At 44.8% G+C, this 21229-nt stretch overlaps 1 protein-coding gene across 1 annotated transcript in view; it reads right to left on the bottom strand.

The window, feature by feature from the left end:
• Positions 1-20697, bottom strand: part of tsc22d3 (TSC22 domain family, member 3) — a 31762-nt gene extending 11065 nt beyond the window's left edge. The window contains exon 1 of the mRNA XM_047585734.1: positions 19886-20697. Within this exon, the coding sequence (XP_047441690.1) occupies positions 19886-20226 (341 nt within the window). The 5' untranslated portion in view covers positions 20227-20697. The remainder of the gene's footprint in view (positions 1-19885) is intronic.
• Between the last annotated feature and the right edge of the window lie 532 nt (positions 20698-21229).

The following is a 21229-nucleotide window of genomic DNA, read 5'->3' as shown; positions in this document are numbered from 1 at the left end:
GAGATGACGATGGAGCAATGACTAAGTTCCCATGGCTGAATCGTGACGAGTCACTGCAGGTCACCGTGAAGGACGGAGCTTCAGCGGCTTTCCGGCGGCCATGCAACTAAACATCAGACGCCCTTACTTCCAGTAACATAATAATAATAATAAAAAAAAAACTGTTATACAAGACAAGCGGAACTTTAAATGATTCGTGCACAGGTAACACCCAAGAAATGCTTGTTCAAAACTGAACCTGAATCCCTTTATTTTCTGAGGTGTTTCACGCTTCATGATACTATTCAGGTTTTATGACTTCGCCAGCGTTTCAGGTAAAAGGTGTCAGACACATCACTCAATTCCTTGACATCAAGCCTAAGTGTGTCAAGTTGATACAAGTGAACAGGGCGACGTTCTACTCATTTACTCTGAAAAGCCTGAGGAATCCTCTTTTGCCTGCCTTCCTCTGATCTCTACAAACCAAACGTTGTACGTCGTTCTCCTTCGACAAGACCACAGGAATGACTCAGATCGTTAAACGCTCTGAGGCACAAATGAAAATAAGACGATGGAAGGACATGCAGTTGATCTACTGAGAAAATGTACAGTGAGCATATGATTTGCATCTAAAAAAGAAAAAAAAACGGAGTGAGATGTTAAGTCCTCAGAGGAGACGATAAAACCCAGTCAAAACGCTTTCAAGAATACCATTAAGATATCTTATTAGACTCGGATTTTAACCAAACGTGCAGTATTCGGGACAGTGGAACTTGCACACATACAGACTGCTCTGGATGAGAACCACTCCTCACTTGAACTGAATGTGCTCCGCAGATCCTTAACATTCACTGCAGCGTTCTTCCCCTCTTTGTTTGTGTTTTAACACGAGACTGAAAACTCTGATTGATTGGTACGGACACTGAATCTGTGCAGTAGGACATCAAGCCACAGCGTTTTCATATGTAAATATGTCCATAAATTTAGCCAAGCTTTACAGTCGTATTAAAGGCGTTCACTGTGAAAAGCCACTTTTACATTCTCTCAAAGGGGAACCTGACATAACTCAAAGTGCAGCTGTGAAGTGGTGCAGAGTGGGGCGAGTGTGTGTGTGTGTGGGGGGGGTCTCATGTATATCCAGCACCTCATATAACTCCTTCTTTTGAATAGCACCGCGGATTAAAGCCGTTCAACTGAAAAGCCGCAGGGGCAATAGGTCTGCGCGGTCCCACAGAGGTGCAGCGCGGAATCACAGGGGAACAGACGGGAGAGCCGAGGCCCGAGAGAACATGGGGCACACAATATTTCCTCAGCCTGTCTGCATGGTGAGAAACCCTACTGGCAGAGGACGGCCTAAGACAGACGAGGACGGGGCCAGATGTCCGGGCCCCCGTCGCACTAAAGCAGAGATGCGAGGAGGCAGAGGGAAGCTGAACAGCATCTCCTACAGGAGACACTCTGAAATGTTTGTAGAGATGGTTAAATAAAGGCAACCACACACACTGACATTTACACAAATTATTGGAAGTTAATGAGGATGAATTAGTGTGACACGCCTTAAAAAAAGTAACTGTAGCTTGAAGACGTGATCCTAATCTAAGTTTTCTTTTATAACAATCAGCAAAATAGTCATTGTCTTGTTTCATTGCTGAAAACCCTAATGTATTCACCCATCATGTGTCCTTGCCTGCTGCTGCTACTTTTCTTTCATGGTTCATTTCTACTTCTTCCCTTTATCTCTGAAGCTGCATGCCTGAATCAACCAAGATTGCTGTATAACAGATTATAAGCAGTTTGTAACACTACTACACTGTATATATGTGTATATGTCACTGCGCAGGCAGTTTATTTCAGGTTGACTCAACTGTGGCGATGCCTACATGGCTATTGATTAACTAAGAATCCGTGCATTGCCTCCTCCCCTCTGTTGTGCTATTGAACTGCAAGTCATTTTAAAAGCAGCCAAACTGTACTCTGCCTGCGCACTTGACAACACAACCAGTCTTTGGAGAGAAAAACTCAAGCCAGGCTGCATGTCACCGTGTTGCATTTCAAATTCTTCTTAAATTCTCCAACGACCACACGTCTCGTTTCTTTCGTCTGATGTGTTCTGCGGCAACATAATATACCGGGAACGCGGTGACATCTAGCTCCGTGCAGCGACGGCCTGAGGGGTTGTTTGTGAGTTTACAGGAACCCCAGCCTATCCTGCTCTCAAAAAAACAAAACAACAACGAAGGCCGGCCCCTCAGACAGTGACGTAAGTCTTGTAAGCTTCACTCACGGGTCATGAGAGTTTTTTCCTTCTTTTGGTCACGGTACATTTGCAGATATGCAGCATGGTTGGGAGAACCAGATAAGGCATTGGCTTCAGGGTATTTGGTGCCATTGTGTAATCAAAACGACTGTATTGTGAGGTGATAACTTGACACGCCACAACAATCAGTGCGAGTTTCATTTTCACTTGAAAAGCCGAAGAGAGTAATACAACAGTAAAAATGTCACTACTTTTTTTTTGTAAGGTGCAAAACCGCAATGGTTTTTGATATATTAGAGAATGGCTGTGAGGTTGGGACATGCCTTATGTTATTTGCAGCTTTAAAGTGCAGATGCATGAAACTGTGGCATTTGCCTTAATCCACCCAGTTTAACTTCAGTGTTTGTCTCATTTCAGCGGGGTTTGTAACTTCAGCCTTATTTTCAATAATGTCTCTTAAAGGCGCAGGTGATTTCCTAACATGTCTCAGCTCTCTTCCCAGAAACAAACAGGAAATGCGTGAACTTGAATCCACTCTTGAACTCGGAGTCGGTGAGAGTACACAAGACAAATTGCCCTGTCTGAGATGTCATTTTCCTGGTCTCGAGGCTGCACCGTAGAGTGAGTAAACATTTGCCATCTCAGTCATTGCATAAAGGCTCAGGTAAACAACGCAGGCTGAATCGACCACACTCCAGCGTGTACCCGACCCGTCCAAAGTTCACTTGGGAAACAACATAACACTATTGTAGCTGGTTTGCACGCACACGGCGCACAGGTACACTCGGCGGCGGTCATACTCCAGTGCAAGTACAGCTGTGCATTCGAGCGTGGATGCCAGCAACACTGGGAGATACCTAACTATGCATGCAGAAAGGACAAAGGCGCACGAAGACACGTAGACGCGCGTACACAGTAATGAGCTTTCATACGTGTACATGTTTTAGCTTACTCATTTGTGCAGGAAAAGCTCGTGTAAACAAGCTCCCCGTGTCTGCCTGAACGTGCAAACTCAGAATGTTTGGAAGGCAACCTCTCAAACTCTGAAAATGCGACGGCGAAATGGAGAGATCTTAACCCACACGGCACATTTCTCAGCAGCTTTCTGATCCCTTTCTAGACCAGTTTAAATACACCTCAAAAAGGATTACGAACGCAAGAAGTGGAGATCGTGCAAAAGTGCCACGCTCAGTTCTGAAAATATCAACCGGTAGCATCGGTCAAAGCAAAAAAACTAAACAAACAAAAAAACAAAACATTTAAAAAGTGCATTGTAAAAGAACAAGGCGACGATAATGATGGCTGCTGCATGAGATGCTGCTGTGAAGACAGCGAATGTTGACGTAGAGTCTCTAATCTGATCTGGCCCAGAGACAAGAAGAAATGCGTAAGAGCCCTTTATTGTTTTGGAGATGGACAGATTTGCCCGCATACGCAGCGTTTTGGGGCCAATAAGCTGTCACCTTATCTCCGTGCTCAAATCACAGAGCTGAAGCGCTGATGGTTTCGAGCTTCCCACCAACATGGCGGCTGTTTTTGCAGACGCGGCAAGTTGGGGGAGCGGCGCGAGGGAACGGTGTTCTATACAACGCTTGTTTTATTTCGTTATTACTGAGGCCTATGCGTGTATGCGGTATGGATTATTGAGATGTGGAGTCAGCATTCAGAGACGTCCAGAAAATGTAGAGAGAGAGGAAGAGACGGGGAAAGGTCACCGAGTTCAAACACTGAAGAGCTGTTCTCTGGAGAAGCTGATTTTGGCTCCTGCCCTGCAACAACACAAACGCACACCCCACAAGACACATGCCAGGTTTAACTAAAGCTGATGTGAGCCAGCATGTTTGCAGGGGACAACAAAGCATTATTGCTTGCAATCAGTCATACTGTCTTTTGATCAGGTCACCTTGCCAAGTCGGTTGTAACCGATTAAATTAAAAATGCCACAATTCCGTGAACGTCACTGATTTATGCGCCCTGAGCATGGCCTCGATCTAGACGACTTTCGGTTAATGGGAGACTCCGTGTCGTCTCGACAGATTTCTCTGTGTGTGCTTGTTTATTTTAGTACCGTCTGGAATTCTTTTCGATTCCAATAAATAAACCCGTGAATCGCGAATAACAAATGTCAGTTGGGCTATACGGGCGATTTTGAGGAACTGTGTCAGGATTTGCAGAACTGAAACGAGGTAGGCAGTGTATTTCAGAGGTTCCCATAACCGCACACGGGCACGCGCTCGCGCACGCACGCGCCAACAGCTACATGCCATTGTCTTGCTTTTCCAGCCTATGTGGCTGATTGTCGTTTTCACACTGATTTAACAACTGCGGTGTTCCCTCTTGGCAAAGGCTGTAATTAAAGTCCGACCGCAAAGGAGTGAACACAGCGTGGTGCCGGTGAGGTATGTGACAACACCCCACAACAAGTCATAATAGTGTGCACTTTTTGCATTTTTAAACACGGTTGATTATAGAGGCATATATCTGAGTGCGTCTTCCTTTAATCTGGCTGATCAAGCCGTGTAGCTTTTGTCTCTTGTCCGCCACCTTGTGCGCAGTTGTTTGCCCTGCTCACTATGTGCGTGTGCGTGTGTGTGTGTGACTCCTGTATTGGGTTCGTCTCACTCCTCCTCTCTCCTTCCACTCTGTCTGAACTGCACACCTCCTCCTCCATTGTCATCTTTTCGCACTGTCTCTGAGCAGTAAATCCTATCTGACTGGCATGTCTCAGTACAGCCTAACCCTGACACCGTCTCAGGATAATTATCCTGTCTCTGACCTGTCTCTTCATATTTGTACTTGTTGCTGTCTGGTACATGCTCACCTATTTTTGGCAGAGGTGTGCGAGGCTTTGCCTTGTACACATAACGCCGCGTATGGACGCAACCAGGAAACAGCGTCGACCTTGTGCACAATGAACTTAGGTATTTGTGTTTACTCTGCAGGTGTACCATGTCTGGGCTGAATAAAGGTGAGGACAGCGGGATGCTGCCCAGTCACGCCCTTACATTCTGACGCAAAACAAGACGTAAATGAAATGTTCAAGAATTTTTCTGTTATTTCTAAAAAAAACAACAAAAAAAACAAAACAAAAAAAAAAACAACAACAACCAAAAAAAAAAAAACACCCATTCAGTGACTGGATTGAAAACACTGCAGAGGACAGTCATATAAATGTGAGTAATATGCGTTCTGCAAAAAAAAAGAAAAAAGAAAAATTGGCATGTCAGAGGACGTTTAGGAAGTGCTGCAAGATATGCATATTTCCTATGAAATAAGTGGAGATAGACTGAACCACATTTCGAAGCTATATTTCCTGTATTCGCCTGGGACACTGTGTAACCGTGGCACTAGAGAATAATACCCATAATGTTTCTTGTTGTTTCCATTTCTATTGTCTCTCACCTCAGGAGAAAAATCCATAACAATGAGCGAGGCAGACACATAAATTGGTGGAATAACAAGAATCCATGGTATCACCTTTCATCAGAGCACAGTTCCCCAGATACTATTTGTCTGCGCTGCTACCGCCGGAGGACAGCCCCTTGCTTTGTATCAAAGGCTAAGCGGGGAGCTACCAAACACCAAAACAGGAAAATGCAAAAATGAGGAAGAGAGAAGGAGAGAGGAGGAGGAGGAGAAAGAGGGAGGGAGAGGGCTTTCACAGCTGCTGTTAGGCAGTGTTTCCTCTGATAGGAGGCTTTGGCTGTACTCCCAGTTCTTTAGGTAAACTGTCAAAAAAAACAACATAGTTACCTTGAGAAAGGAGTGTGGGGGGGGGGGGGGGCATGCTAATGTGTTTGCAAAATAAAGAGTAAAGCAGAGTGTTAAAATGGAAATAACATAGAGGCCAAATGACTGATATGTGTCTCTGGTGGTTTAGGGAACCTGCAGCCATCCATGATCTAGTAATATCCAACAGAAGCCCCCATAGATGCGCTCCTGTCAAACTTAAATCCTACATCTGAAGCTCGTATTTATTCCAAACTACCCAGATAACATCAAGGACATTTATGTTTCTATAAAAGATAAGGGGCAGGAATGATCAGATCAGGACCTCATCCGTGTTTATGAGATGACACATCTGAGAGCTTTCTCGGTAGGATGTTGTGCTGGAGCAAGAGTGCAGACATCTGCAGAACGCGTTAGCCTCTTATGCCGGGATCAGCTTGATAAGAAGAATCTAAGTCTTTAATCTGTCCCCGTGCACGTCTCATTGTGTTTGTGAAAACAGGTGCCTGCTCGTACTATACTATCACGGCAGGCCAACAATTTTTTTTTTTTTTTTTTTACAATTGCCACACTCTATTGTTAATACCGCTACGGCCTTATGTAATGCGGGAAAGGCCTTGGCAATAATACTTTGCTTTCATGTTGGAATTAGCAGTTTTCAAGTAAAAATATGGCAGCCTGAAGTTATAAAAATCCAGTCTGGATTCATACAGCGCTTTTCTACCAATGCGCTTTACAGTCACAGTGTCACGTTTACCCATTCGTCCACATCCACACACCAGTGACACTTCGGCACGTGGTCCGCATGTTGGGGGTCGAACCCCGTCATCAGTTCACTGTGTTGGATATCTACAGGAGCACTGTGACATGTTTATTTCATTAAACTTAAAAATATTGAAACCCCACCCCCATCCAAAATTTGCTTCCATCTGTTTGCCAGTTTAGAGAACTCTGAGAAGAAAATAATAAAAAGAAGACATTCCCCAGGAGAGGTGCTTAGTGGGCCTTTTCTGTGCTATGGCCTAGATATTATTGCCACTTAATGTTGCAAGAGAAACAAAACACTCATGGGACAAGTGCTACCTTGTCTGAATCTGATATCTGCGTCTAGAAAGCCTATTTGCATATGAATAGCAGGAAGTATCTTGCCTCCTGTGCTTTTTCTTTTATATCCCACTCTTGTTGGCTGTCATAGAATAACATTTTTCATGTTTTCTTTTTCTTTTTTTCTTTTTTATCAGGGCGTTTCTCTGAATTTCCCACTGATTTGAGCTACAATAGCATCCTTTCCCTCCAGAGGCCTAGGAAGTGGACAAAAAAGAGCACGAGAACCCCCCCACCCCACACCGGGTCAACTGCTCGAACGTGCTCGTTCAGACCATCGAGTCACCCCGGACAGAATGGCGGAGAAAAAAAAAAGCTTGGAAGGATTGTCTGTGTTTTGCCAACATTTTCACACTGTTGTGACTGTTTTCTGTTTGTTATGTAACCTCCGGTGGGAACAGGACGCTGTCTTGGAATGGACAGGATCGCTTGGCCATTATACAGATTATTCATGGGTGGAGTGACAGACCATTCACCTATAGCGCACACACACAGGACTGGCAAATGCGCTTTCCTTTTCCTCAGTCTAACCCTAACCCTAACCCTAACCCTAACCCTCAGTATGTCCACAGCATTCTCATATTCACGTATGCTAAATAACCTACGGAATTTATTTTTCCTCCTTGACATCCTGGCCCGAGAATTCCACCATCTCGCCAGCCTTCAACACGAAAACAAACTCAGGTATCTGTGTGTTTTTCTATGTGTGCTGTTTCCCCCACCACACCCTGACCTGCCTTATTAGAGCAGCCTGCAAAACAAAGCAATCCTTGAATCATGCTAAAAAAATGTTGAGGTTGGGCAGAGTAGGTGTCTGGAACCGAGAGCCATGCACCACTCAGGTTCCTGTGAGTTCCTGTCACATTCAGCTTTGGACAGGTAGCAGAAATTAAAAGCACTGTGTCAACAAAAGGCAACAACATAAAAGTCTGCTGCCCCTCTTTGGAATCGATTAAATCATAGCTGCTAGGAGCTAAATTCTCTTAGGGCGACCTTTCCTGAGCACGGAGCCGAGTTTAAAGTTGAAGGGGAGGACAAATGTCAGTCTTCCTGTTTGCCGCGAGCCCATCCACTCAGTGAATCGCGAGGCCGCGACTTCGGCTCACAAGCAGCGAAAGGTTGTGACCTCAAGTGTTACATAAATTCCCCCGTTCTGCCTTTTTCAGCCTGAGCAGTGCTGCCTTCACTTCCCGTTATATGACACCTTGCATACGGGCTGGTAATAAATAGGTCTTTGTGTGCATTGCAGGTCCCCGAGAGACTTGTCAGGGGCAGCGGATGGCAGCGTGGATGGAATCGGCGTGTACGAGGCGCTGAACTAGTACGTGAGAGGGGGAGATAATTGTCGAGAGCAGACGAAGAAAGGGAAGAAAGGGAGGGAAGGGGATGCTGAAGCTGGTGTTCCTCCCAGCTCTGCGCTGCCTTGGCGTTGCCCTTGCTGTTTTTAAACCGTGGCATCAGAGCAGCAGAATCCTACAGTACATGCTTTCAGAGGACGGGTGTTTAGCCTAATCCCAGACAGTGTAAACAACACAGCATGCAAACACAATGATGAATCTGTGAGTCACTCGTCTCCATGACAGCATACTGGAAGGAATGCAAAAAGGAGGCCATTTAATGTCTGCCGCTAATTGCCCCTCATGATGGCACAGTAAGAAAGCATGAGAACGGGGCTCAGCGCTCCGTCAGACTGCAACCGTATCCACACGCTACAGCGGCCTCTTTAAAACGCAGCGGCACAAAGGCAGAAGTGAGGTCTTGGACAGGATGCATCTTGTTATTTTCGCTCGCTTGAGTTTGCTTGTGGCTCAGGCTCTTTCTCTCCGCTGGGGAACAGCCAGAAACAATCTCAGACTCACTGAAACTTGGCGCATATGTCCATTTTTCTCCCTGCTCAGTCATAGTCTCCCGTCTGCCAAGAAAGGCATCCAGAGAGAGAAAGAGGGAGAGAGAGAGAGGGGAAAAAAAGAAAAAAAAAAGATCTTGGCTGAGCAGGTCGACCTTTTCATTCCAGTATCGGGGCCTGGCAGCGGGCACAAACTGGTCTAGAGTCTGGCGTGCTTCTGCTTTCTTCGGCCACAGTCACAGTGAGAAAAATGTACTTTTCAAGCAACACACACGTGTCCAGGCAGAAGGCTCATATAATCAGTTTTGTTTTGGTAGATTCTGTGACTCACTGCAATAACTGCTTTATCATCACAGAAACAAAAACAACAGGTACGCTGTGTGGTTTCTGCTGTATGACATTTCTTTCTTTGTTTTTGCTCTTTGTTTTCGGTTTGTCCTCCTCGCAGTGATAGTTCATCTTGGGAAACCTCTCCATTAGGGTTTGATTTCTTTCTTTCTGACCTTCTTTCTTTTCGTCTCTTCTCGGTTGCGCAGGAGCGCCTGAAGCCAGGGAGCTTTCGGAAATTTGGAAGCACCAGTAACAAACAGGAAACCATATTCATTATAGTATAGTCGCAGCTTGATGGTTCACGGGGATTTGCTAGCCCCGTCTTTTTGATCATGCGCGCTTGTAAACTTAATTCAGAGTGTCAGTTATATTTTATCCTAAGTCTGCCAAGCTCTGCTGTTGCCTTGCCCGGAATAGCAAAGCTTTCTTGATTTAGTAAAGAGGTTTATTGCATACTTGAGTGCAACTGATGAAACCAACACATTACAACAAAGCGGGAGCACGTTGCCCAACTTATTCTCCACTTACATTTTTCCAGCTCAACAGCCGTGTGAAGTGTTTATTTTTGATTCTTATCCTCTCAATGTTGTGCTAAGCCTTAATTTTACGATGCAATTAAACACGCCGGGAGTTCCCAGACATGCGGAGGGTACAGTTGAGTTGACACAACTGCTAAAATGAAGAAACCTTTAACTCTTGTTGCATAATATTCACAATAAATTGTAAATCTCAACCCTAGAGCAGGGGTCTTCAAAGGTCCCCAAACTGATGGAGAGATTAAGTAGGGACCCCCTACCTGCTATATGTGTTCTATATTAAACTCGGTCTAGTGCCATTTATAAATATATATTATTATTATCATCCTGCATTCAGTATTAAGCTATCCCTTTAATGTTAATGTGTATAGAAAGAAATTTAAATTTGTGGGGAAATGAAAAAAAAAAGATAAATGATCAATCAACCAAAGATTTTGCGACCCCCCCCCTTGCAGTACCTCCGTGGACCCCCTAGGGGTCCCCTGTTGAAGACCTATGCCCTAGAGTGATATCATAAATCATCGGAAAACTGAAATTCGTCATGGACAAAATCAACATTAATTAATTTACCATATATGGTTCCTTGCCCTTAAGTGCTAAACGAACTGGTAATGATTCAGGCATTTGTTAACATTATCAAATTAGGAATTAAACATTAGGCTACTCCTTCATGGTACCAAATAAAGCTGTTATGCACACACGTGTCCCAGTTTTGACCTGAGAATGTTTCCTTGATATTCTCTGACTGGCTGAATAAAAACCACAGCGTCATAATGCGTGTTTAAACAAAGTGGTGCTTGACTTAATTTGCCGTATTCTCTGTGATTATGTTTTTTTAATGCTTCTTATTACTCAACCGCCATTGCAGTTGCGCCCATTGCTATGAAAGAAGAGCATGTTTGGGAAGCTCTTAAATTACACCTCCACCCCAAGTGCTCTAAATCGTTTACTGGAGAACACAGAGGTTCAGTCAGAAAAAGGAAAAAACAGAACAGGTTGCCAAACTGCACATGTCCAGTAACTTCAAAAATAGAACATGTGATTGGTACGGGTGCTGCAACCTTTCCTGTGTCCTGAAAGCAATGGCTCCATGACCTGCTGAAGTTCAGAGAGTTTCCCAGTGAGCCTGGGAGCACTTCTCAGCAATGAATTGTGGCAACACCCTTGCTTAAATATGTCCAGCTTCATGTCTTGTAAGAGTTTGTGCAAGCACGTTTTTTTTTTTTTTTTTTTCATTTTTGAAAAGGTCGTGCATATTCATGTGAGCTGGGGAAAGGCGCGTTCAGATGTTCGTACTAATTTTACACCTTTTCTCCTCCTTGACAATTTGTGCCTGAGCGTGCCCTCAGGGTACATCATGTACCCAGCCTGTGTGTGAATAAGTGCCCGGGGAGAATAATAATATGACTCCCTGAAAGCACTACCCGGCTGCATTGTGTATGAAAAATAAACGGAATGAGTGCTGGATAACACTTGAAATGATGAAAGAGTCAACCATCAGAAGTTCCAGTCCATTTGAAACCGGGCCAAGAAAGTGAAGCTGTACCAGAATTTTCACACAAATTGGTTTAGATCAGGGACTTTCTCAAGCTTTTATCCTCACATTATATGCAGCATAATTACTTGTTCCTCACAGATCTGGAGACGGGCACAATACGCTTGAATCCACTCCAGATCCTAAGTTCAGCCAAACTTTTTACTCAGCCCTTGGTAGCCCTTGGCCCCCAGGTGGGTTACCACATTTACACTCCTCATGCAGAGTAAGAAAACTGACTGGGATTCCCATGCTAATAAAAAAAAAAGAAAAAAAAAGTGCATAATGAAGGTTTTACTGCCTCCCTGCCTGCAGCTTGTGCTTCTGAGTCTGGGTGGTATCAGGTCACCTCGGTCTACATTATGAACTCCTCCGACGCCGCTGTCTGACTAACACGTCCTACAGCGCGTTATCATATCTGAGCAAGCCAAGGAAAGAGCAAGCCACGGCGCTCCACCTCTAATTGTGGGCATTGTGCCGCCTGCGCTACTGTCTAATGTCCATCTAAATCTCCTCATTATTATTACACTGACTGTTTGTGATACTGTTATTCACTCTCAAGTGCAAGGCTGCGTGTACGTGATGACAAGTGTTGACAGGCTTCCTCATTATCTAATTAGGCGCCACAGTCATGGTCCAAACAGATAAAGCAGCGAGCGAGTCACTCCACGGTCACTCCACCTCGCTCCCTCCCTGCACACTTACATAATTCCAAAGACTGCCAGCTAAGGAAAGATGGAAAATAAGAGTACGGAGACTGAAAAGGCAGGGAGGAACAAACAGAGACGGAGTCAGAGGGGAAAGATGTGACGAATAAAAGAGGGAAGAACAAAGACGGTTGCGCAAACACGAGGGATGATAGAAGAAAGGCTTTTAATGGATGGGTGGTACTCCTTCCCTCTTTTGAAGCATCTGTGGAATCATTCTTTTCCGTGAACGCTTCCTTTTTGTCGAAATAGTTCAACATGTACACTTAATCCGGAGCGACTGCGTCTGCGCTCGGCTTCTACGTAGCAGTGCGAGCACCTGTCATTGCTTTGGCTTTGTGTTTGCTGTTTATGACCTTCCTGAAGGAACTATTTGCAATTTGTTAAAATGTGTTTATGCGGTAGAGTTAAGCCTCATGGGCTTCAGAGGAGTTTTCAAAGGAAACCACAGCATTCTCCATATATTTCTTCCTACAAACGTGCCTCAGATGATGGGCATCTATAATTTATAACGTCAACATTATGTAAGCATTATTACATTTTATTTTAGGGTTTTTGCACAACCACTCCAGTGAATCATGAGAACTTAATGTAGCCATTTCATAACTTATGACAGTGGTGTTGTCATTTTTTTGCAACAGCGCACTCTCATGGGATGATTAAAACAAATTGCAAAGTTAAATAAACAGCCCCTAGCGCAGAAATAATGCGGGAAATAAATAAAACAGTGCTTTCAAAAGAAAAGGATTGGAGCTGAGGGTGACGAGGAAGCGCTTTGAAGACAGCTCCTCAGTCAGTGAGTTTGAGAAAGAACCGTTGCTGAGGTGAGCAGAGACACGGGGAAAGGGGAAGAAGATCAACCGGAGCGCTGGACTTCAGAACAAACAGCTGTTGGCAGCTTCGACGCAACACGTGCCAAACTACACAGAACACAGCCGAGCGCTTTTGCTGCTTTTGTTGACAAAGTGGTGCATTCATGTAGTGGTCCACCTAGCTCGAATGCAAATGTCAGATTTGTGGTTTCCAGGGAGCACAGTGCGTCCAATCACAACTACGGCATCTCTCTCTGGTCCTGCTAACCATGCACTAAACAAATGTGAAGGTCACTGGAATTAAAATGAAGGAAATTGGCTTCAGTTCTGGAGCTAAGAGAAAATATGAATTGCCAGCTGCAGCTTGTGAAACTGAAGTTCTTCTTACAGTATTTTACCCCTGTGCCAGAGCTACAGCATGTTACCAGCATGCACAATGTCAGACAGACCTAAAACTAACAGTACCTGTGGGTACAAGTTGGCGTAGACTTTAGACTTGATAACATCCTGCTCTTAATACAATATTGTGCAATAAAAATAATAAAAAAAGATTGGATATAGAGCCCAAACCTCCAGGAACAGCGCAGCAATTTTGACACAGTGGAAACATACAATTTTACAGTATTCGGTTCTCCCTAACACATCCAGAACGCAGTGTTTGCTCAGGCCTGTGGAAGCCGATCAGTCAAATTCTTGTGAGACGCGTGTCACCAGTTCCGTTCCCATAATTCTCCAAGAGTTTTCCAGCACGGTCTGATATGGGGGGGATTTGACTCGGGTGACCGCGTTGCTTATGGATTTCAAATCCACCTGCAGTACATACCGTCGCCGCTCTCTCTGCCAGACAGGACAAAAGAGCTTAGCCAGATTCGTCTGCGGTGATGTGTCAACAGCAGCATAATGCCATGGGTCACCTCTGTGCGCCGTACTCCGCTCGCGTGCTCGCGTGTGCTTGTGTTGCCGGGGTGCCTTAAGTCTGTAGCATCAGTGGAAAATCTGAAGCAACTGTTTAGAGAGAGCTGCGTCAGGTCGAGCTTACTTCAGCTAGTTGCCCGTCATGCAGCAGTTATACTGCGTCAAATACAACTGTTTTGAATCAGTACTGACGAGCATGCACCTAAGACTAAACTTTGTAGTTTATTTAATGACTAATTTGCAATGTATGTGCTCGCATACTGTATATGGTCACAGCTTGTGTGGTTCATTGTTTTTACATATTGAGGACATATCTAGGAACTGCTTTAACATTTTCTTATTTTTTACCACTGTTCATGTAGGCTCTGATAAATGCTATGACAAAAAAAAACAAAAAAAAAGAAGCACTGTCATGCTAGAAGCAGGACAAGAGGTGAAATAGAGGGGAAGGTCTGCAGCAGTTGAAACAAAATGTTCAGAGTAGAGATATGGTAACGGTAATCTGATACCCCTGATATGTTGGTAATGTTGCTAGGGGCAACAGAACACGGAACCACTGCAGCGTTGGTGAAGAAAGGGCTTTTTCAGCAGAGGTTGCATCAACCCGTGGTACAGGGCGTGTCTGAAGAGTTCTGCATTGACACACACTGATCTCTGTGTGAACGGCAGCGCGGCGTTTTGGAAGGTAAACGTATTCATGCTAGACTGCGTCTATCGCTTTGCAGAGAGCGGCGTCTAGTCCCATAAAAACTCTTAAAAAAAGTGTTCACACACTTTTAACAAACAAAAACACTGACGCAAACCTGCATACCAAACCATCTGGAGGTGGTTCAAGGCATTTTCTCTTTCCTTTTTTTTCTGGCACTGCATCAAGGGCAGCCAATTTACACAGTGCCAGCGCAACAAGGCAGTAAGTCGAGGGGTCCATTAAAAAGCCATTATTGTTTTTCCTTCTTTAACCTGGTCCCTCAATAACAAAACCAAGCGCAGGGTTTAATTTGTGGTGTAAACACACCAGCTATACTGCATACCGACGTGTGTTGAAAGTGCCCGGCGCTTTATAATTTCGTGAAATAATCCCTTGCTCCCAGAATGTCTGTTTTCAACAGAGAAGTGGCCGTAGCCCGTGTTATTGAGGAAACTCATAAAAATGGCTGTAAAACAAAACGTTTTTCACGGCTTTTTACTTCCTCTCGCCCCTGAGGAACGACTTCCTGCAGCTAGAGAAAAATGTCGTGACTTCTACCACAGACGGCCGCTGCCTGCCTATATCTTACTTCCACTAAACGTCAACAGCATGCTATTTTTAACATGTCCAGACTATGTTTTGTCTTCCCTCCGACCTCCTGTCTGTCACCCCACCTCTTCTCCGCTCGCGCTCTCCGTCTCTCTGCCCCCCTCCCGTGACATGGACGTGGCTCAGACCTCGCGTCTGAGGCCGTTGTTACACGCGATTGGTTGCCGAGACTTGCCTGGCCATGAATTTGTTCTTCCACCCCGACATCCTTCCCTTTGCGTTTGTGCCAGTAACTAATAACACTGTTATTTGTTTGCGTCCAACTCATTTTGCTAGCTGTGGTTTGCGAAGTTCTAACCCTCCTTGCCCTTCTTTTTCCTCTTAAAAAGGAGGACACCAGCTTGTTCTGTGTTTTCTTTTGTTACACAAGAGCGTGGATTCATATTCTGTCACCAGGGACGACGTGTTTGACATTTCTAAGTCTTTTATGTGGGCAGTTAGCGTTGCTTCTGTGTGTTATTGTGCTGTGCTCTCTCCGTCTCTCTGCACGACTTCAGACTGCACTGCTTTCTCAAATGTGATTCTGTGGCTCGCTTCTCCACTCTCTCCTTCTGCTATCTAAACCCACACATATATTAAAATCAATGAATTTATTGGCAGCAAAGCCTCAAGGCTGTAAAGCAATTACAGACAGTAAAAACATCCAGAGTCAAGGTTGGAACCGGGTGCACTATGATCCCTGTGTGACTTTTCCAAAAGCGAGTATCACCTTCCATGCAAATCATTAGCCTTCTACGCTGCTGATAAGATGCCATGTTTGAGGTGCGGCCTCCATGTAAATGAACCAAACAGGTCACACCCAGGCTTAAGAAGCAACTTGTTGACTGACATGTAATGTCTCACTTTAGGGAATGCTTACAAATGTACATTTGTATGGATTCCTGGACGGATTACACGTGGCCCCGACACTTTCCACAAACGCCACGGTGGGTCACTAAATATAGGCCTTTCCTGCAAAAGCTTTCACTTCTTGTTGCAAAGGTACTTTGTGGTTTATATTTGGAGCCGAGAGTGAAGCTTTAAAGGCCGTCAGAGTGTCTAACGCAGCTGGATTCTGTCTCCACTCCACTCCCTCCTCCATAGGAGGGATAGGTTCTGTTCAGCGGTGAGCTGGACCCAAGCCAGAGAAACTTTACCCACTTTAATGACATCTAGGTTATCAGGGCAACAGTGTGCCAGAAGGATTACCAGTTATGTCAGAGCTGCCTTTTTGTGCAGTTAATTATATGAAGTTAGCATCTGTAAACCTCACCTACAATCCTGTCCTACCGAGTCACATTCATTCCTTTTCGCTGGACAAAAACTCTCAGTGTTTCCCATCCACGCTGGAATTTGTTCCTCTTTTTTCAGCCAACGGACCGGAACCAGGAGAGTTATTCTCCGCACACACGCGATGCAAGTTCTTGACTACACTGGTCTAGGAGCTTACTGCCATTTTAAACACTCACTCAGCAAAAACCTTCTGGTGTATTTGAAGTTTTTATTCCTTACAGCTATGCTTTGGCACATGAAAGACTGCATACTTCCGCACTACATACGCTTTAATAGACGATTGTTCTCTCAAATCCTTGTCCTAGGGTTGCATAAGTCTTTTTTTTTTTTTGCAGAGAAAACTTCTTTTATGGGGTCTTTGACACGCTGACATCTTTTGTTCTGGTGCCGACTTGGAGGCTCTTTCGGCCCTTTGTGTTTTGACTGCTTACTGCCTGACCGACTGTCTGGTCACAGACCCGGCGTCCTGTGATAAACGCTGTGCCATCGCCGCGGGCCCTTCTCCCCTCTTCACCCTGGCATTTGACGGCGTTTAGCGGCTGCTAAGCACTGACCGACCGCCTGTGGTGAAGGTGTGCAATAAAATACCTTTCCGATTCCAGCCAACTGTAGCCTCCCAAGGCTCAAAGTAAATCACCACGTTTCCTCCAGTTTTATCCTGTGGAAATCACAGAACCTGGCTTTGTTTCAGACACTAAATTGGACTTATGACTTCAAATTCTTATCTCAGCACATTTCTGTGACCCTTAAATCATTTCCAATTTTTCTTTCTTTCTTTTTTTTTTTGTGCTGCTGCCACTGCCTCATACTGATATTCAACAAGTCCAAAAAGATGTCCTGGCATGCTTCCTCGGGCTCTGCTGAGCATTTTACTCTGTTAACAAGTGGCAAATGAGAATGATAGCTGCTGGTCAGACTGACCACCCAGTGTGAGGTCACCGTTTAAAGCGCAAGCAGGCTTTTAACAGAAGCCAGGCCTTCTCAAAGGGAATGCATGAAAAAAAAAAAAAAAAAAGAAATATGCATGCACTTGTGCAAACTTCAGCTCAACAGGGCAGCTTTCTTGTTTCATCTGACAGGATTAGAGTCTAAGTACATTTTTTGAGTGAATGAGTGCATTTGTGTTTCTGCATGAGAAAACGCACGGGTGCATGTTTGAAATCAGTGTTTTAATCTGGGCGAGGGTGGTGGGGGCTAACCGTGAAAAGCCACATGATCCATGTCTGTGATTCCCTCTCGAGGAGGAAAGGTTCAGGAACACAGTGTTCTGGCTCTGTTTGTCAGGCAAACAGTTGAGCTGGCACAGACTGACGCATGGTCGCACTGGCCAACAGCAGAGGTGAACACTTCAGCCTCTAAGCTGGAAAAGTTAAATGGGTAGGCATTATATCCTGATTTTACTCAGTTCCCAGGAGATGCCATGCCGTTTTCCTTGCCGTAACACATCCATATTTTAGATGAATAACAAAACATGCATATTGATAAACTGCATAACAGTGTAAATATAATGCATTGCTTAGTGACGGACTGCACAAAGCAGCACAATAGTCTAAATGGGGAGGCAGAAACTTGTGTAACACTTTAAACAAAACCCTGCAAGTGTGCATTATTCCAGGTATGACAGAGTAAACAGTGAATGCAGTGAATAATAAATCATCTGTGGTTGTATCCAAGTAGTCTGGAGGTATGTTGAAAGTATTGCACAGAATTAAAGCACACGTTTTTTGGAAGAGCTCACACCCTAACTATCGTAAATAAATCAAGACCAGACAGGTCACACAGTTCATCTGTTCCCTTAAATCCTGCTCCTCTGTGAGAACAATACAGGGAGCTGGAGCAATATCTCCTCGAAATAGTGTCAAATTATTGATCATTTAAGCAACGCTTATGCAACACGAATGTCGAAATTCTCAAGATAGGCTATATTTTATGTCTTATTGAGACAGAAGGCTTGCTGTGCAGTTTGGGAAAGGCCGTGTTTTCGAAGCATCGCTGTTATTAACCCCATCCCCGGCGGAGCCCAGTAAATGATTTTCCCTCTACTGTACTGTCTGCACACGGAGTATCGCAGCACGAGATAAGAACAGCGTTATGGCGTTCAGAAAAGTAAAAACAGGTCAGCATTTAACTCTCGTTAATATTTTGTGGCATGCTGACTTCTGGAGAAGTTTGATAAAACCCCGATAAGGCCTGTTGGCCATAGATTATCACTGGTGACAATGATAAACTTAATCACTACATAGGGTAAAAGCATAATCTACATTAATATCACTCAACACGATTGCCTGTGTTGGAAAATAATATGTATTTCTAAATGTATAAGCAGTGAATTAAAGGTTTATTAAAGCTTTTTTTTTACACCAACATATGATTGGAAAATGGCAACCAGCTACATCTGTCGTTATGTTTTTGGTCTCCTTACATAACATGTGTAAACCTCAAAATCAGTCAGTGGTGGAGAAAAGAAAAGTCGATGTGTGATAAAGGAGATAAACAAACAAGTACAAGTAAAGACAAAGGTCAATTTGATACAAGATTCTCTCTGCACACGACCATAAACACCAAAGAAAGCTCTCTTTTTCAGACTTTTATCATGGGCTGTACGTAAGCGTGACATATATGTCATGATCTTTTAACACATATCTCTGTTTCACTGACACAAACGACGGCAGCTGTTACACTCAAAGGCGGATTTTACAGTGATAACAGGTTAATGTTACTTCAGCGCTCACTTTCTCCGGTAACTGGGCGGACCGCATGGAGTTACATATGTCTGGTTTAGGTTCAGTGGTTCAGAAGCTGTCAAAGCTGTAGCTGCCCCGGAGAGACAGTAACTGTTAATTTGAGGCTGAAGTCATTTGACAGTAGCTGCCAAAAAAACTATCTAATTGGCAGCAACTCTGCAGCAGGACATTCTCCACCTCGCAAACACTGTGAGGTAAGCTGCCAAGTGCTGTTTTATAAACACTTTCTGGCAGAAAGAGAGAAGGGGTTTTAATTGACCTCTTGCAATAAAGGATCGTTTTAATTGTATCAGCATGATGACAAATGTTGTGAATGTTTTGGAATGAGTGCGTGTTTTCGTAGGGCATTCTTTTCATGGGTTCGGTTTTGTTTTCTCCACCTATTGGTCTGCTGTTTTGAAGCGAAACTCTTTTCAGCATTATCTGGACACTGTAACGCAGCATTCCGTTTATCAGGCATGGGGAAGAAACTCAAATGAAATTAAAGCTGACGGTCTGCCAACAAATCCCAGTCATAGAGAAACGTTTCTCTACAGCTACTTTGTTTGTGAGGTGATTTCAGGCATGAAACACGCCCATCCCAGCCTATACTTAATCCCTGACTGTAAATAATTATGTCAGCGCTGATGTGAAAAAAAAAATATTAGTCTCCCTGTACCATCTGGTGCATTTAAACATTTAAAGTCCTCGTACTCTGATTCAATTAGACACACGGGTCCGAAGGTGGGCCTGTGTGTCATGTGCGAGACAAGCATTCAGTTTAAACTTCATATTCTAAGATTAGATTTAATTTATAGTAAGGAATAAGGGACGACAGACATACCTGTGAAAGAAGAGCAGTATGGACAGCATGGTCTGGTCAATGTTGTTGCTGCAGATGCCTTCATTGAGCAGGAAGCAGGGGTCCCTCACCACCGACTCCAGGGAGTCCTGCCTCATGATGTTGTTCAGCTTGTCCGTGTTCAGGTTCTGGTACATCAGCTGGTTGCGGAGCTGTCGGAAGTGATTTACACTCGGGCTGGTGGGGCTTCCTGGCATGCCCCCCGGAGGAGCGAGGCCCTGAGCCGGACTGCTGGACAGGGAATCGTCGGAGCCGTTGGCCAGGTCCAGGCAGCAGCTGCAGCAGTCCAGGCCGATAGGCGACCGGCAGTCATCATCTGACATCTTGGACGGCAAGTGGATGAAGAGGAGAGACGGCCCGGCAGGTGCAGGAATTTCAGTAGAGGGTGGCTGAGTCTGAGGTGTGCAAATGGTAGACAAATGTGTGAGAGACAACTGTCAGAACAGGGTGTGCTTCTCAGCTCTCACAGAGAGAAGGGCAGGCAGAGAGGACCCGTCTAATGCACGGTCCTGTCTCCACTCCGGGGCCGGGACGACTAAATGGCAGGTTGAATTCCTCCCTGAGAAGTGCAGTCACGCTGGGCCACTCAGTCAGCTTCTGTCCCTGAGTTTCCCCTCCCGCGGCTCTGCTGCGTTTAGCCTTTTGTTCGGGGGCCGACGCCGCGGCTATGTGTTGCCACTGTGGCAGGAGAGAGAGTGGACGACGCAAAGCACGCACATATACACACTCGCTCACACCGATTCAGCAGGAGTCCGCTTGAAAGCAAAACCCAGAAGCTGCTTGCTGCTTATCACTTTTTTCCCTGGAGTTTTTTTTTTTTCTCTGGGTGGCGTGTCTAGAGACAGAGGGAGGAGGGAAGGAGGCAGAGAGGGTGGGGAAACCCCTGTGATTGGTAAAAGGCATCACCGGTTACACGCACTGGGCCCTCCTCTTTTCTCTCTCGGCTCAGCCATGCGCGCATTAAGGGTAGGAAAGGGAAACAGACCGAGAGCGAACGAACACTCGGAGCATGCTTGAAACATGTGCACTTGTGCCAGCTCCACCCTGCAATGCTGACAGCACAAGGAGTGGTTGAGGGGAGGGAGGCTGCAGGAGCACACACAAAGCCATGATAACATGTCTCTCTTGCTAATTTGAGAAATTCGAGAAAAGAACTCTACAAGTGTATTCAGGCAATCTGAGCTGCCTGCGCTGCATTTGTGTACATTTATACAGATTCCCGTCTCTGTTAAAAAACTTTTTATATGCTTTTTTTTATTATTATTATTAAAGTGAAACATATTTAGAGAAGTTCCTGTGTGGACTGAATGAATAGGCATGAAGAGC

The sequence above is a fragment of the Mugil cephalus genome, chromosome 5 (genome assembly GCF_022458985.1).
Source record: "Mugil cephalus isolate CIBA_MC_2020 chromosome 5, CIBA_Mcephalus_1.1, whole genome shotgun sequence".
NCBI lineage: Eukaryota > Metazoa > Chordata > Actinopteri > Mugiliformes > Mugilidae > Mugil > Mugil cephalus.
The sequence above is the reverse complement of the archived record's forward strand: the minus strand, read 5'-3'. Positions and strand labels throughout refer to the sequence as shown.